The sequence below is a fragment of the Felis catus genome, chromosome C1 (genome assembly GCF_018350175.1).
Source record: "Felis catus isolate Fca126 chromosome C1, F.catus_Fca126_mat1.0, whole genome shotgun sequence".
Classification (NCBI taxonomy): domain Eukaryota; kingdom Metazoa; phylum Chordata; class Mammalia; order Carnivora; family Felidae; genus Felis; species Felis catus.
Genome location: NC_058375.1, coordinates 58,055,457 through 58,072,732, shown reverse-complemented (window position 1 = coordinate 58,072,732; position 17,276 = coordinate 58,055,457). Strand labels below are relative to the sequence as shown.

Sequence of the window (17,276 nt, the reverse complement as noted above, 5' to 3'; positions counted from 1 at the left end):
CAAAGTCCAGTACAAAATAGTCCCCATATCTGGCTTAATCCTGAATTCCCCCTAAAGCCTCTTTTAGCTTTTGGAATGTCTTAAGTATTTTCTTCATAAACTCATGCAACCCCAGAATTTAAATTGGAACTTCTACCAGACTGAACAACACAGTTCACTCTTGCCCTATTCTCATACTTCCAGCGTTTTGGGATGATTACTTCACACTTCATGCTTTCCTTATCTGGCTATATATAGGCAATCCGTTTGGATCCTGTCTCACAATAGACCTTGATATTTGGCTGAAACAGTGGTTCCCATTAATCATAATGAAGAGAATGGAACAAATCTACTGGCTACTTTATGCAGAAAGTTCTCAATGCCTTGAAGACATCCAGGCATCTTGGATATTTAGAATTTTGAGTGTCATTACAAAACAGTCATACATGCATTCATCAACAGTAAGTAAAATAATACAGTGTGCTTTGGAGAATATTTCTTTTTTTAAATAAATTTTTTATTTTATTATTATTTTTTTAACATTTATTCATCTTCGAGAGACAGAGAAAGACAGAGCGTGAGGGAGGCACAGAGAGGGAGACACAGAATCTGAAGCAGGCTCCAGGCTGTGAGCTGTCAGCACAGAGCCCGATGCGGGGCTTGAATTCACTGATTGCAAGATCGTGACCAGAGCCGAAGTCCGACGCTCAACTGACTGAGCCACCCAAGCGCCCCTGGAGAATATTTCTAATCCATGAGTTGTTTATTGAAAGTGAATATATATCATATTAAAGTTTAAGCTTTTGCTTAACTTTGACTAGGACTCCTTACAAAGCATCCACCCTGACTCAGGTAGTCTGTTGAATTTAAGCATCTGTTTAATTTGGTTCTCCTCACCCTCAGCTGTAAATTAGCCACCTGATGAAAAGAAGGTCTGTTTTTCAGCAGTGAAGAGAGGAGTATTTTTAAAGTTCATTTTCATTTTCTTACTGTTTGGCATTTTTAGTTTAGTTTAAGTTTAGTTTAGTTTAGTATAGTTTAATTTAGGCATTGGGTTCTACTCTAAATTTTATGCAACCACTATAAGAATGGGACATGGGGCTAAAGAGATGCAACTGAATTTCCAAGAGATTAATCCCTTTCCTTGTGAGTGAATTAAATTCTTGTAATAATTGTCAGAGCCAATATCTTAGATCCTCTGGACACTTCTAACTAAATATCCACCATATGTTTGGTGTGACATCAAAAGTGGTCAATAAATTAAGAGCAGTCTTGACAGTCTTCTGCAGATTTGGAAGTTTTAATTACTCCCACCAATTTTGCAATAATAGAGATTCACTTTTCAGATTGTGAAGTGTTTTAGAGAGGAATCAGGTGAATAAAAGTGCTTTTTAGGGGAAATCTTTCAGTGGACACAGTATCAATTCAAGCTTTATATCCGTTGTATTTAACCACAAGAGCACATTATAATGTCATAGAAATAGTTCAGTCTCACTAGAGACATCAAAATGTCATAAATGTGAAATTAAATTAATAGTTATAAAGCATTCATATTTGTCACAGTGGAAGAATTACAGGAATAATTTTAAAGTCTCACATTTACTGTCTCTTTCACTTGAAAATCACAGCAGAAAATCAACAGCATTCAGACCTCTTGACTACTTAGCAATCTGTTCATCCTTAATTTAAAAACATTTATTACCCTGTACCTTCCAAAAATATAATAAAAAACGTACATGCTCTTGAGAAAGGAGTGAAAAACATGTCTTTTGGATTTTAACTGTCTTAAGAATGATAAGATTATTAACTTCTCACCGGAAGAATTTAGGGAGAAGATGTGAAACCAGAGGCAAAGAGAAGGGTTAAGATGAATAAAACATAATGATTTGAGTCTTTTAAAAATACCACCATATGTTTCTGATAACTGTGAACTTTCATAATTTTTTTGTCTTAAGATATATTGATAATTTATCAAAATTAAATAAACACTTGGTCCTGCTAAACCATGAATATTTTAATTCTATATCAATGGTTATCCTCAACACCCTTTCAAAATAGAAAGGCAGTAGTCAATGATGCACAGACATTTCTAACTGACATTCCCCTAATTACATAGGGCTGCCTCATATACATTACTTATATATGAATAGCTGCTCCAACCAGTCGACCAAAGGAACGCTTATCTATAGCCACTGGGGAATTCTTTATAGTCCCTTCCATCTTAATATGTTGGGTGTGAATAATTCTACCTTATAGTCTACCTCTTCCTCTCTTCTTCTCCAGAAAGGAAACAAAGAAGGGCACAAACAACATTTGAAAACAAGAAGATGGAAGAAGTAGAGGAAATTAAGAGATAAAATCCTGTTTCAGGCTATAGAAATCTCCAGAGCAGGGGGGCATCCATGGTTTTTCAGGAGCAGGTTTTATGATCAGAAATTGATGTATTTTTTTTTGTTTGTTTTTGTTTTTTTTTTAAATAATAGTGATAAGTGGAAAGAATCAGTCCCAGGTTGTGACTCAGAGGTAAACCGAGACCTTGTGGAAGTTTCATTCATATCTAATTTCTGTCTGTTTTCATCATCCCAAAGTTTTAAGCCACTTAAATGCAATTAAATTTGATGAGGTCAAAAGCAAATAGTTTCAATTATCATCAATTATAATATAATTATAATTACTGATTGATTCAAAGTTGAGAGCATTAAACTCTGATGCCAGCAGGGTAGCTCAGGGTAACTTTTCCAAAATAAAAAAAAAATCAGGTGGTCCAGGTCCACAATGGGATCATACAGGCCAGATATGAATTTGGACAGCATGTTCGGTGTTCAGCATTGAGGTAGTGGTGAACTTTTACTCATGGTGTGACAAACAGGGCTAAGCGTAAGAGGAGGCCCTGATTTTTCTGCCATGGCTAACTTTAATTTTCCCACAGAATATTTGTTTTCGGTGGTCTTTCAGTCCATACTTCTATTAGTGAAATACATTATGACCATGATAACTTAAAGAGATTTCAGTCAGCTGGCCCTGGCCATGAAGCATTATTTAATCATTCTGTTACTATGAGAAAACATTTTCCCAAATAAGTGATCTACAAGTAAACTTTTGGAAACAACTTGTTATAAATTGCCTGTATAGTTTTCTTTGAAAATATATACAAATGTAAGCAAAACAAAACACAAAAAACCAAAAAACCTTTTCTTTCAAAGAGAATGCTTAATTTTCTCCCTATTCTTAGGATTTGTCAAGCGCTGCAGTGAATTCCGTTTCCCTTGTGCTGAAAAAGTGTGTAATTGGATTAATAATTAGCTAGTTTATTAAAGCCCAGTAGGTTTTTTCTGACATTTTTTTCCTTTGGTAGAAGACAGTGTTTTCCTAATTAAAACCGTCAATAAGAAATTCACTTCTTACCTTGTCAGAAGGTTTAAATGGATTTCCTTGTCCGCTAATTCCACCACTGATACTAAATCCAAGGCCAGGATTCTTTTCTATTCTCACACAAAACTATGTAAAAAAGATATAAAAAAAAGTGATCAACTATATATCAAGGCTAAATATCTTCAAATAACTGCATCACAGTAGAGAGATTCACATTTCACTTAAGTTGTCAGGGTTAGCCTATATTAACTTAGTACAGAAAAGACAAACTGTTTAGTGCTCCTATAGGCATAAGTTATCATTGAAACTAGCTTGAAATTACCTGGTAAAGCAGATATTAGTAAGAATTTACTCATTACTATGTGTAGGAATACATTTTGACAAACAGTTTTTAAAAATTAAGATTTATAACAATAACAAGATTGTGCATTATTTCAATTACCTACTTTAAATCCACATATGTTCTGATCAATTTAGAAGGGACTGTATGAATAAGTGAAAGAAAATTTGCAAGTGTACATTTGGGGAAAATATGGTTATTTAATTAAGTTGCCACTGCTTTCCAGGAGAGTAGTTCAATTCATCTCCTTGGTAGATGGTTCTATTGTTTAGAAATATAGGGCTTTTATTTTGAAAAAGAGTAGAACTTTTGAACATAGTCTGAGTGTATGTGGAACAGAGGAAGAATGAAATACTCAGTAATAAATATTTTGGGTTTGTCACCAGCTCCTGGAGGGACAGTTAGAGCCCTTGGAAGACAGAGGACACTGGAAAAGAAAGAGGTCAAGGATATGGAGAAACGGTGATAGGCAATAGTCGGTGAGTATTTAGGAACGTGAAGGATAATCTTCTAGTATTCTGTGCTTTATTATCTTCCTAAGCCCAAATGAAAGTCTGTTAAACACAAGAGCCTTGTGCTTTGAGATCTATGGGGAAAAGATGGCACCAGGAATAGGTCCAAATCATGCTAAGGCTGTAGTAAAGATGTTAGCTATTGTAAGAGTGTATGCAAAATGTAGATCAAGAATCCAGCAGAAGGAAAATCATTGCCATGAATGACCTAGAGGAATTATAGCAAACCTAGGAATTCTTGATGATTCTGAGCTAGGATATGTATTAGGACCATGGTGAAAAAGCTAATTTTTCATGAAAAGTGGGATGGAGTGACCCTAGGTGATTGAAAGACTTGGGACCCCAGAGGTAGCATACACTTTGGTTACATAAAGAAAGAAAGAAAAAAACCCCACACTTTTATTATAACTTCTAAGCACAGAACAAGTGCTGGAACTAGGTGAACCAAGTGTTACTAGAGATTGGGAGGCAAAAGATTAATAAGGAATTAAGAAGAAAACCTAAAGAAATACATTAGCATATATTTTGTATTTATGTAAATATATACTGGGAGAGTTCCTAAAGATGATTGGAAATGTTTGCTTTCTTAAGTAGCTTACTATTTTCCCTAGTAATTCTGCTTAGTTAGCCCGTTGATTTGCTTATGTACAAATGCACATGCCCAAATGCTCTCTATATTTTTATTTTCAAGGTATCTTTAATCTCTACCTCTTAGATAGATCAAGGCAAACTTGAGTACTGTGCCTGGCTTAATTAGCATATATTATGAGTTGCCGGGAACTGGATTAATTAGGTTTGGCTGTTTAATGAGACTACCCTAATTTACTATCATATTTCATAATAATAAATATAATGTTAAACTATTACAGAGTTCACTTGCAACACGAGGGCAAAGAACTATCCACTAATGTGACTTTTATGGTAGAGTCTTTAATGAATAGTTTCTAAATTATGGGTAACTGCAATTACCATAAGTACTTTCCCATATTTTTATTTTAAAGATATGTTTAATTATAACTTTTCCTCTAATTGAGCTAGATTTGTTAAAACTAGTTATCATAGGGTATTAGCAACTACAGTTTATAATAGCTTTGTATTTATATGGCTCACCATCTGTGGATATGAACATATAATAGCTTGATGTAGCTTGAAGGAATATTTTTGCTTTATTCAATATACCGGTTTACCTTGTAGTCCTTTTTTGTTATTAGTGGTTAATTAGAAAATAGGAAGAAAGAAACTAATATAATTTAAACATTTTATCTTTGTGTTTTCCCATATATCTGTGCATTTCCAATTAAATTATTTGAGATTTGGGTTACATCTTTCTCATGTGAACATTTTATATTGTACAATGAACTCTGTGGAAGGTATATACACTTTTGGCTTTCCCCAGGCCACTATAAAACCCGAAAGGAAACATATGCAACACATTTTATTTACAAAGTAAATTGCTGAGAGTACTTTCCAGTCGTTCTCTTTCAATGTACCAACTGTATCTATTTTATATTATTGTCAATCTGGAAGGCACTAAAAATCTAAGGGAAACAAATTTCATATGTGCCAACTATATGAAGAACTGCCTCAATAAATTTTTTAATAATAGAAATAATAAAGATGACACCGTGGTTTTATAAATGTGACAAACAGCCATAAATTTTGATCTGAAGCTAGACTGCCCTTGGGCATGCTGTGGTATGGCTAATAGGTTGTGTTGTGACTGTTGTGTCCCATAAAGCATGTCAGAGAGAGTATCATCTCAAATATAAAGAGTTCCACCTGCCTGGTAACAGGGTCATAAAATGTAAGACGAGACGATACCTCACAGCCAAGAAGCAGTCTGAAACGAAAGAGGATTATCAAAGCGGAAACGTGGTTTTCTAGCAAAAGGTCAGAACTAAGAGGCTAATAAATAGCTTATTTAATAAAAATAGCATTTCAATTTTCTATTAATATATTGATATCAATGAATGAAATTTCTGGCTGAAAATATAAACATCAGCCTGGAAGTCAAGGGTGTATTTGCTTCTTTTAGAGGCTGCTTCCATCACTTGATGCGTCTGGGTCTCTGTCAATCTTGCTCTAATTAAAATACCGGGTCTTAGAGATGTCTATGATAAAATGAATTGGTAATGTGGCAGTGAGGCCCTGTGAGGTCATAGTCTATAATCTCTAGAAGGTAGTAATCTGATTTGGCCTTGCAATGCTCTACAACCTAGTGCCAAGAACAAAGGAAATGGTAGCACTTGTGTATACACATGACATAAAAACAACACATATGTGTTTGTGTGTGTGTGTGTGTGTGTATGTGTGTGTGTTGGGAGGTGTCATTCAGGTTTAGGGCGTTGCATTACAGAAGGATATTTGGTGATGTTGTAATGAACCGGTTTACTATGTTCTAATTACCATTCCCTTTCCCAGCAGTAAGTATAAAAGCTTTCAATGGATACCTATTGCTTTTGCTGCTCAAGATCCATTCATCCTAATTCTGGTAGCTATAACCTTAATTTCTCTTTGAATAATCACCCACTTTCTTATTCTCAGCTTATATGCTTTGGACGGATCATGTTATGTAGGCCTAAAACAAAGCACCATATCCCCTAGAAATATGATGTGTGACAAAAGATACTTTCAAATATGCATTGTCAAAAGTATATAATGGTTCCTTCTTAAAACATGTGATCAGCTATTAGTAAGTATGCTAGTTATTCAAAGGAATGCTTCAATTAATAAATTACCTGCTTGGTAAAACCATCATAGCTTTGAAAATAAAAATTGTAGAAATCATGATTCATGCCTTTATTCCACAAATAGTTATTGATTTCCTACTAAGTGCCAGGTATCTTGTCAGACAGAAGAAATATCCTTACCCTCATGGAACTTACATTCTAGTGGGGAAGATAGATAGTAAGCATGTAAACAATAAACAATTTTGGGTAGTGAGATGAGCTGTGAGAAAAATAAAGCAGGGAAGGTAGTAGAGAGTGATGGAACAGGAGTGCGGAGCTATTTTAGGTAGAACAGCCAAGAAATTACATTTCAAATGCTCAAGTGACATTTTAGCAGAAGTATGAATAATGTAAAAGATGAAGCAACAAACAAAAAGAAAAATGGCAAAACTGCCAGCCTCCAACTCAGTTATTTTAAATGCCCTAAAGACAGATGGGTATTTATAAAATCAAGAAACAACAAGATGGCACAAGGATAAAATTGGGAGTCCAGAAACAAAACCTACTATTTATGGTCAGCTGATTTTCAACAAAAGGTCCAAGGTGATTCAGTGAGAAAAGAATAGTATTTTCAAAAAATGGCACAGAGACAATGTACCATTATCCCATACAATGGGATATCCACGTAAAAAATAATGATTTTTACCCTTACCTCACACCACATGCAAAAATTAACTCAAACTAAATCAGAGACTGAAATGTCAGAGCTAAAACTATAAAACTCTAAGAGTAAATTTCCATGATCTTCAATTAGGCAATGATTTCTTAGATATGAAGCCAAATGTGATAAAAGATATGATTGACTTTATAAAAATTAAAAACTTTGGTGCTCCAAAGGAGACCACCAAGAAAATGAAAAGACAACCCACAGAATGGGAGAAAATATTTGCAAATCATATATATGATTAGGGTCTTATATCCAGATTATATGGACAACACTTACAGTTCAGGAATTGAAAGAGCCAAATAACCTAATTAAAAATGGCCAAAGAATTTTAATAGACATTTATTCAGAGAAGACATGTGAATGGCTAATAAATGCATGAAAGACACTCGACATCATTAGTCATTAAAGAAATGTATACTGAAATCATAATGACATATTATTTCAGAGTGTAGCTATAATAAAAAGATAGATATATCTATATTTTTTATTTTACATATAATAATCATCATATATAATATATCATATATGTAATATATATATATATATATATAAATATAATAAATAATAGTGAGAAAGTGGAGAAATTAGAATACTCATTCATTGCTGGTGGGAATGTAGTTTGTGGTAGCCACTATACACAAGAGTTTAGAAACTTCTCAAAATGACAATTACCATTTTGTGAAACTGAGCAATTTTATTCCTAAGTAACTGCCCCCCCCCAAAATGAAAACATACATCCACACACAGACTTAGAAATGAATGTTCTTAGCAATATTATTTATAATGGCCCCAAAGTGAAAATAATCTAAATGTCCATGAACTGATGGATAAATAATTTGTGGTGTATCCATGTAATGGAATATCATTTGGCAATACAAAAAGGGATGAATTAGTAATACATTCTACACTTAGCACATTATGCTAATTGAAATTAGTCAGTCACAAAACTCCCACATATTGTATGATCTCACTTACATTAAATACCCAGGGTAGGGAAATGTATAGAGACACAAAGTAGATGAGTGATTGTCTAGGGCTGGGAGGAAATGAAGGGGAGGCCGTATGGAAAGTGACTGTTAATGGGTACAAAGTTTTTTTTTGGAATGATGAAAATGTTTAAAAATTACATTATGGTGATGGTTGCACAATTTTATAAATATACGAAACCCGTTGACTTGTACACTTGAAACAGGTGAACTTCAAGGTGTGTAAATTATATCAATAAAGCTGTAACAACAACAGGTTCAGCATGACTAGAGAAAGAATAGTGGAAGGAAAGCGAAAGAGACTGGCAGGGGCCAGGATATATATAATTCCAGAAATTCCAAAGCCACTAGGGCTTTTTAAGCAGAAGTGTGACATGATGTGATTTATATAATGACATGACCTGATATTACGTGATACATAATATATTAATATACTATATATAATTATATACTGTAATAATTATATGATAATATGTGATAATTATATAATATAATCAAATATATAAATGTTAATATTCAAGAATAGTTAAATTTTTTATTCTTCTATGTTCATACCCTTTTTTGTTGTGAATTAGAGATGTAAGTCCAACTCAAAGTGCTAATTAAATCTTTTGAAAAGACATACTAAATAAAGATTAATGAGTAAAGTCCTCTGATGTACCATTTTCTAGATCTTCCAGAAAAAAGTAGCCGACTCTGTGTGTATCTAAGAAATAGAAACTCAAATGCTTAACTCACTAAAATTTAAATAAAAATAAAAAAAGAAACTCAAATGCTTTTTTGTCTGTAAATAAATTATAAAGGTCATTCACTTCATTTCCTTCACTTGAGGAAAGAAACCAAGGAAATCAAACATATATTTAGTGGAACACTGACAGAGGCCTTCTGTTCCTACTGCAGTGTTTACTGAACTCTACTTTGTAGAATTTGTGGTGTTGAGTTACACATTATTTGTTTCAAACTGTGGATTATAACTTCAGAGTTGCAGTATTATTTTGGTTACTGAAGAATAAAATTCTAGAGGAAAAATATAAATAGGAATACTTTAAGTGGAATAGAATGAGGTATGAGATGTCCCTGAAACAAACTGAGTAAATAACATATATTAAAACCATTTTAATACCTATTTTCTAACCATCTTCATCAAATTATTACCTTTTAATTTAAAAATCCGTAATTTAAATAAAAATTTCCAAGTTATTATTCTTATATCAAACACTCAGAATAATGTTTTCTTCACTTGGCCTCAACAGATGAAAGGCTCACCCTTATGAGCTCTTTAGGCAGCTGACCAGAGCATCTAAAGAAATGTCTGAAATATTATCTTTTCACCAACTGTTTCATGTACTCCACATATTATTAAATATTAAAATGATTTCTTCCAAGGTAGACTGGGGTGGTTTTGGAATTTGTTTTGTTTCTTTTCCCTTGAATATGAGGGATGCAGATCACTTTGTATAACTCACAGAAGTTAATTCTAATGTAATTCGAAGGTAGTAAGTTCTCTTTCAGGGACAAACTTTAGTTTGAATGTATACTCATGGGAACTGGCAAGAGACATCTATGGAACTCCTGCCATCCTTGTATGTTAGGTCGATTAGCGGGTGTGTCCTCTTGTCTGGGGCAGACATGGACTCAGGGATTTATTTTTCCATAGTTTACTGTTTCCATGTGGGCTTGCTCTTGATCTTTGTGTTTGGCTATAGTGCAGCAGGCTGCAGCATATAATGTGTTTGACTCAAGAAACTGGATTTTAATACCAGCTTAGTTTCTAAATGGTTGTGTGACCACAGGCAAGACGTTAACTTCTCTGAATCTTACTTTTCTAGTTAATAAAACAGAAAGTGCTCTACTGCTATCAGATCATTATTAATTGGATTAAATAAGTTAATACATGAAAGGGTTTTGAGATGTTTGAAGCATCATGTTGATGTTTTTCTTTCCTATTTCTGCTTTGATATCTGTATGTTCCACATATATATAAATATACTTTGCCTTGGATTATACATTTGCAAAAAAGAAAAAACAAGTTAATGTTAGTTCCTTTTAAAAATATTCAGCAAATTATGGACAATGTATGTATCAAATTAGTGACAATAATGTAATTACCCAGCAGTAAATTGTTGAGTTATACAATATCTAAAGTATTGGCTCTTAGCCTTGGCCACACAACAGAATTCATTTGGGGAGTTTCAAAAGTTCCCATTAACCAGGTCACATCTAGACTAATGAAATTAGTTTCTTTGGGAAGGAGGCCAAGGTGTCAGTTTTAAAGCTCCTGAACAGATTCTAATGTACAGCTGAGGTTGAGAACAACCAATATACAGTATTGTACGGTACAGGGGATGGCAAGGCTAGGATCCTCACTAGGATTGGGAAACAAAGGGAAGAGCTGAGACTCTTCCACTGCTTAATGTAACTCTGACTCAAATCCTCTGTTATGTTTGTCAATAGTCAAAATGGCTTATGCATTGAAATCTCTAAGTAAAATCCCCTGAAAATGAACTTCAAGTAATATGCACATGGTTTTGTGTTGTAAATAATTTGTTAAAAAGAACATCCATTATGAAATCAGATTTATAGTCTATAGAAATTAATAGACTTGAATCTGGGTAGCACTTTATGGTTTAAAATTTACTTCCATATATTTTATTTAATTTAATCCTAGAGTTGAAAACAGACTTGATTTTCAACACCTCTGAAAAATAAATATGTAAATATAAGTGCATTAAATTAGAATTGTTGGACATTTTGCCGTTTTGTTGTGGCAGGTGGTTTGAAAGTTAAGATGTTTCATCATTGAGGAGGAACGTCAAAGTTTACTAAGTGCTTTTCTATGGTTAAACAAGGTTAAGAATTCTGGCCAGGTAAAAAATGACATTCATTTTAATTCATTCAGTGTCCTCAGTGGTGGCATTTATTATATATGCTTATTGCTATATGGAATTTATTCTAATAGGATTAGAAATGCATTAATTCTTTAGGTCACATTAAGGGATGCAGAGCTATGTTTTTGTTAATAATAAAACTTTCCATTTATTCAGTACTTTTTGATTTTCAAAGCATTGGAAGTGCTCATGTGAGTTCAAGTCAACACTCCATCTGCATAAGGCAGTTCTGTAAGTCTGAATTGTAGCTGAAGCAAATTTAATTAATATTATTTGACAGAAGAGGACACTGAGGCCACAGTGGGCAAGTGTCTGAGGTCATGTGGTTAATTGAATTGGGACACAGAACTTCGGTTTTGAGTCAGACAAACCTAGGTTAAAATTCCAACTTGACCAATTATACCTTTGACAAGTTACTTATTTTCTCCGTGCCTTGGTTTCTTCATTTACAACAAAGAAGAAAAGGTTATTGTGATGATTAGATAAAACATTATGTGTAAGCAGGACCCGCTATATACTTAGTGGTGCAAAATGAAAATGTGAGTCTCCTTGTTCAATGATTATTAATAATGACACAATGGCAACAGCAGAGCATTAAACCAAGTGTGAGGTACTCCTTCTTTTTTTTTTTTTTTAATTTTGTTTTTGTCAACTTTTTTTTATTTATTTTTGGGACAGAGAGAGACAGAGCATGAACGGGGGAGGGGCAGAGAGAGAGAGGGAGACCCAGAATCGGAAACAGGCTCCAGGCTCTGAGCCATCAGCCCAGAGCCTGACGCGGGGCTCGAACTCACGGACCGCGAGATCGTGACCTGGCTGAAGTCGGACGCTTAACCGACTGCGCCACCCAGGCACCCCAAGTGTGAGGTACTTCTAAGTGCAAGACTTTGTGTAACTGCACCGGTCACACACCCCTGAAGCCCTGCCTGTGTTTAAGATACATAATATAGGGGCACCTGGGTGGCTCCGTCGGCTAAGCATCTGACTTTGGCTCAGGTCATGATCTCATGGGGTTTGTGAGGTCAAGCCCCGCGTCAGCTGGCTGCTGTCAGTGCAGAGCCTGCTTTGAATCTTCTGTCTTCCTCTCTCTCTCTGCCCTTCCCCTGTTCATTCTCTCTCTCAAAAATAAACATTAAAAAAATATACATAGTATATACGACATATATACTATACAGTAGTCCCTCCTTATCTGCAATTTTGCTTTTCATGGTTTCATTTATCCGTAGTGAACTGTGGTCTGGAATCAGATGATCCTCCTTCTGACTAATCCTCAGCAGGTTGATAATAGCCTAACGCTATGTCACAATGTCTACATCATTCACCTCACTTCATCTCATCATGTGGGCCTTGTATCATCTCACATCATCACGAGAACAGTGAGTACAATATAAGGTATTTTGAGAGAGACAGAGGCCACATTAACATAGCTTTTATTACAGTTTATTGTTATAATTATTCTATTTTATTATTAGTCATTGTTAATCTCTTACTGTGCTTAATTTATAAATTAAACTCTATCATAGATTTGTATGTATGGGAAAAACAGCATATACAGGGCTCGATATTATCCATGGTTTCAGGCATTCACTGTAGGAATATATCCCATATGAATAAGGGGGGGGGCTATGTATATAGTATATTTAGCATAGCAGACACTCAATGTATGGTAACTGTTGTCACTTCTTTTCCTATTTTCATTCAGATTTCTTTTCCTTAAATTAAAAAATTTGTATTCATTGTAATTGGATTTTTTTTTCAACTATAGCATTGTAATAAGTGATTATTTAAAAAAATTTTTTTAAAATTTTTTTAGAGAGAGAGCAGGATCAGGGAGAGGGGTGGAGGGGGAGAGAGAGAGAGAGAGAGAGAGAGAGAGAGGAGAGAGAGAGAGAGAGAGAGAGAGAGAGAGAGAGAGAATCTTAAGCAGGCTTCATGCTCAGTGTGGAGTCCAAGGCGGAGCCTCTCCCATGACCCTGGGATCATGACCTGATCCAATATCAAGAGTTGAATGCTCAACAATTTGAGCCACTCAAGCGCCCCAACCCCTTTTTTATTTTTATTTTTTAAAATGATTAGTTTTTTTTAAAATGTAAAATCTCCAAACTTTAATAGAAATTATGGTGCTTCATCATGCTGTGTAGTCTCTCTATACTATGTTTATAATGTCTCCTTGCACTTAAAAATTATGAATGATTTAGGTTTTTTCCATACTGTACAGATCTTCCTCGACTTACAAGGGGATTATATCCAAATACATCCATCATAAGTTGAAAATACTGTAAGTCATAAAATGCATTTAATACACCTAACCTACCGAACATCATAGCTTAGCCTAGCCTGCCTACTTTATATGTGCTCAGAACACTTACACTAGCCAACAGCTGGGCAAAACCATCTATTACAAAGCCTATTTTATAATAAAGTATTAAATATCTCATGAAATTTATTGAATACCCTACTAAAAAAGAGAACAGAGCAGTTGCACAGGTACAGGATGGTTATAAGTGCATCAGTGTTTACCCTCGTGATGCTGTGACTGACTGGGGACTGCAGCTCACTGCCACTGCCCAGCCTCAGGGGACAGTACTGTCCTGCATATTGCTGGTCCAGGAATAGATCACAGTTCAAAATTTAAAGTACAGTTTTCACTGAATGAGTATTGCTTTTGCACCATCATAAAGTTGAAAAATCGTTAAGTCAATCTATTGTAAGCTGGGAGATGTCTGTACTTGGCCAAACTAACATTGTTGTCATTACTTAAGAAAACTCTGTTTTTCTCTGTATGGCTTTTTAATTGCACCACTAGAAATGCGTTATTAAAATAGAGTGTCTTGATTTATATGACTGAAACCCACATTAGAAATTTTCAGTTACTTCCTTGATCTTTGCATTTCAATCACTACTCTATAGTTTTCATGTGAGACTATATAGCTTTAAAATATTTTAAATATTTTTCTCGCTTTTTTTTCCTTGTTAAATATGGGATAAAAGTCGTTAAAGCATGCGCACGCGTGCGCACACACACACACACACACACACACATACACACACATTGGAGAGGTCTGAGTTTTCAAAGGAATTATAACCCAGAAAAGTAAAAAATACATGTAATATTTTCATTATGAGAGTGATATACATAACCTTTTTCAGCCTCTTTGTCTCTCTCTCTCTTTTTGGTTTTATTTTGCTTTGATTTTCTGTTTGTAGATTAGGGAGGTTGGGACTGGTATCATGAAGTGCCCTCCAATATTTTAATTCTTAAAATGTATTTCTACCTCTTCTATTTCCTATTTCTGTACTCTCAGTGCCAGGCTAACTATGTGTGTATGTGTGTGTAGAATTGTATCATTTGACTCTTATAAAAATCTTTGAACGTTGTTTGTGGGTGGTAATGTTCTCATTTTATAAGGAGGAAAACAACCTCAGAAAGAGTTAATGACTTGGCCAGGGTCACACAACTAATAAGCATTAACATGAGACTCAACTCCATAATTTTTAGCCTTCTAGGTGCCTGTAAATAAGGCATAATTTAAAACTTTATCAATGTTTAAGAATCTCTGGAGAATTAAAAACATCATATCATAACCTGATTAAAGGCATCTTTCTGGTTTATTTACCTTATTACCTTAAATCCAACACTTGACCTAGATCAAGGCAGGATAGGAAGAAAATTATCTTTTAAAAAAAGCCAATGATTCTGAGAATGATTAAGACATAATCTCAGCTTCAAGAAGGATTTTAAGAAATAGAGGCAATGTCTAGAGCAGCTGGGATCCAAATATTGAATGGCTATTAACAGTGTAAAAGAAAAAACTGGAGAACGAAGGTAATGTCTGAGATGTTCAGAAAATAAGGTAGGGTAATGTGTGCAGCTTAGTGTAGGCAGTAATAAAATGAAAACCTTATATACCATAATAAGGAGTTGGTGAAGTCAGTAGGAGCTTTGCCAAGTTATCTGAAGAATGAAATAAGAGAAATTAATTTTATGGGAGTATTAAGATCTTAATGTCTTGCTTTCTAAGTGTAATATAATTTAATAGATAAGATCCTATTCAGCTTTCTGGTTCTAAGGAAGAAAAACAGATTCTGTAATGGAAAAGTAAATCCTAATTTTAGATACGTCAAAGGAGAAGCAATTTTTGTGCTACTTGGTATTTGTCAGTAGTTTAGGAGCATTTCAGAAATGTTTCCGTTCAAACTGCTCTTTATCATTTTCTTCAGAGCAAAGCTTTATCTTTGTCTTATTCAGCAATCAGAAGATAGGACTTTCAAAAAAGGTTCCCACTGTCCCACAGTTTTACACTGTCAGTTTCACCAGAGGCCTTGGTAAATACACTTAATCCCCTGACTCTAATATTCAAAAGCTGTGCAATAGAGCTAAATTGGAGTTGAAATTGAGTAGATGGTGTAGGATAAACAAGAAAAACTTCCAGTTCATCAGATTTTCCTTATGTGAAAAGGACATTTTATCAACAATCAGTTTTTATGTGTTGTAGTGTTTAACCACTGAAAATAATGAGAAAACCCCTACAAAGAATGCTCCACTCCATTCAACATGGTGACAGCATTAATTTGTCCCAGACTACATAAATGAGAGAAGGTAAACCATGGATTCATTGGACTGCCCTGAACATTCCCTGAAACTTCATCAATTATAAAAACTCTTCTCACCTGCTCTGGATATCCATCCATACTCCTTTGCCCTTTAGTTTGAATTAAGCACCGTCCAGGCTGAGGTCCCCGGGTGGCCTGTGAAGAGGGGATCTGAATAGGCAATGGTGACTGAAATTGCTGGATGGTCACTTTGTTTATATTTCCCTCATATGGCTGCTGCTCCCGGCTCCGATGCTGAAGGCTTTGGGACCCCATCAAAGTCTGGATGTGGCTTCCTGCCTGTGGAGAAGATAATTTGTCAGACGAAGATTCATGGTGCTGAAAGGATGTGATTAAAGTAGAAAACACGTACAGAATACCTCTCTGGTAAAGTGGCATCATTTGGGCTCTCAGCCACTGCTGGAAAGGATAATGAAAAAACAGTAAGGGTCTGCCTACTGTGGTTTGTGAAAATGTTAATATTGGAGCAAGGTTGCAATAAATACATTCATAGTCATTTGATGTCTTGCCACAGATTATTTTGTCCCTGATTTTAAGGGAGCAAAATTCTCCCTGAAAAATTTCAAGAAGAAAAAGAAGTCACAACTTAAAAATAAAGTGGAGTTCTAGCTGGCATTTTATTAAAAAAATTTTTTTTTACATTTATTTATTTTTGAGAGACAGACAGAGCACAAGTGGGGGATAGGCAGAGAGAGAAGGAGACACAGAATCCGAAGCAGGCTCCAGGTTCCGAGCTGTCAGCACAGAGCCGGACGCGGGCTCGAACTCACTGCAAGATCATGACCTGAGCCGAAGTCGGACGTTCAACCGACTGAGCCACCCAGGCGCCCCTCTGGCATTTTATTTTGAATAACAGCAGGGAGAGAGATGTAGTATAGGAAACATCAGGGGGAGAATGACAGAACCCAGTTCCTAATTCTGTAGCAAAAGAATTGAAGTGTATATATTCCTTTGTGCCACAGTGCATGGTGAGCTTGTTCAGGTGAGTTTAATCAGTATTTATTCATTTTCTGCATTATTAAATCAAGAGTATGGTTTTGGGAATCTTTAAGTCACATTGAAAATGAATGATATGATAAATTCTTGTGAGTATCTGTAACTCATGGAGGCACTAGATATGGAAAGGTCTTCAAAGTGAGCTCTGCATGCATATCATCCCATTGTGAGTTTTAGAGAGATTATTAGTACC

General features: G+C 34.9%; 1 protein-coding gene and 1 long non-coding RNA gene across 9 annotated transcripts in view; one reads left to right on the top strand and one right to left on the bottom strand.

Moving 5' to 3' along the window:
• LRRC7 (leucine rich repeat containing 7) overlaps positions 1-17,276 on the bottom strand; it is a 550,569-nt gene that overhangs the window by 29,102 nt on the left and 504,191 nt on the right. For all 6 annotated transcript variants that reach the window (XM_019837223.3, XM_019837219.3, XM_011284940.4 and 3 more), the window contains 2 exons: positions 16,145-16,366; positions 3,385-3,477 (listed from right to left, as the gene is read on the bottom strand). In XM_019837223.3, the coding sequence (XP_019692782.2) occupies positions 3,385-3,477; positions 16,145-16,366 (315 nt within the window). The remainder of the gene's footprint in view (positions 1-3,384; positions 3,478-16,144; positions 16,367-17,276) is intronic.
• Positions 677-16,583, top strand: LOC109502387. 3 transcript variants are annotated; one of them, XR_002160957.3, is made up of 3 exons: positions 677-4,170; positions 12,700-12,849; positions 15,970-16,583. It is a non-coding gene; the product is annotated as an uncharacterized LOC109502387 (long non-coding RNA). The 3 variants fall into 3 exon arrangements; XR_006583713.1 differs by having other exon boundaries at positions 12,700-12,865; XR_006583714.1 differs by lacking the exons at positions 677-4,170; positions 12,700-12,849 and adding an exon at positions 13,493-13,751.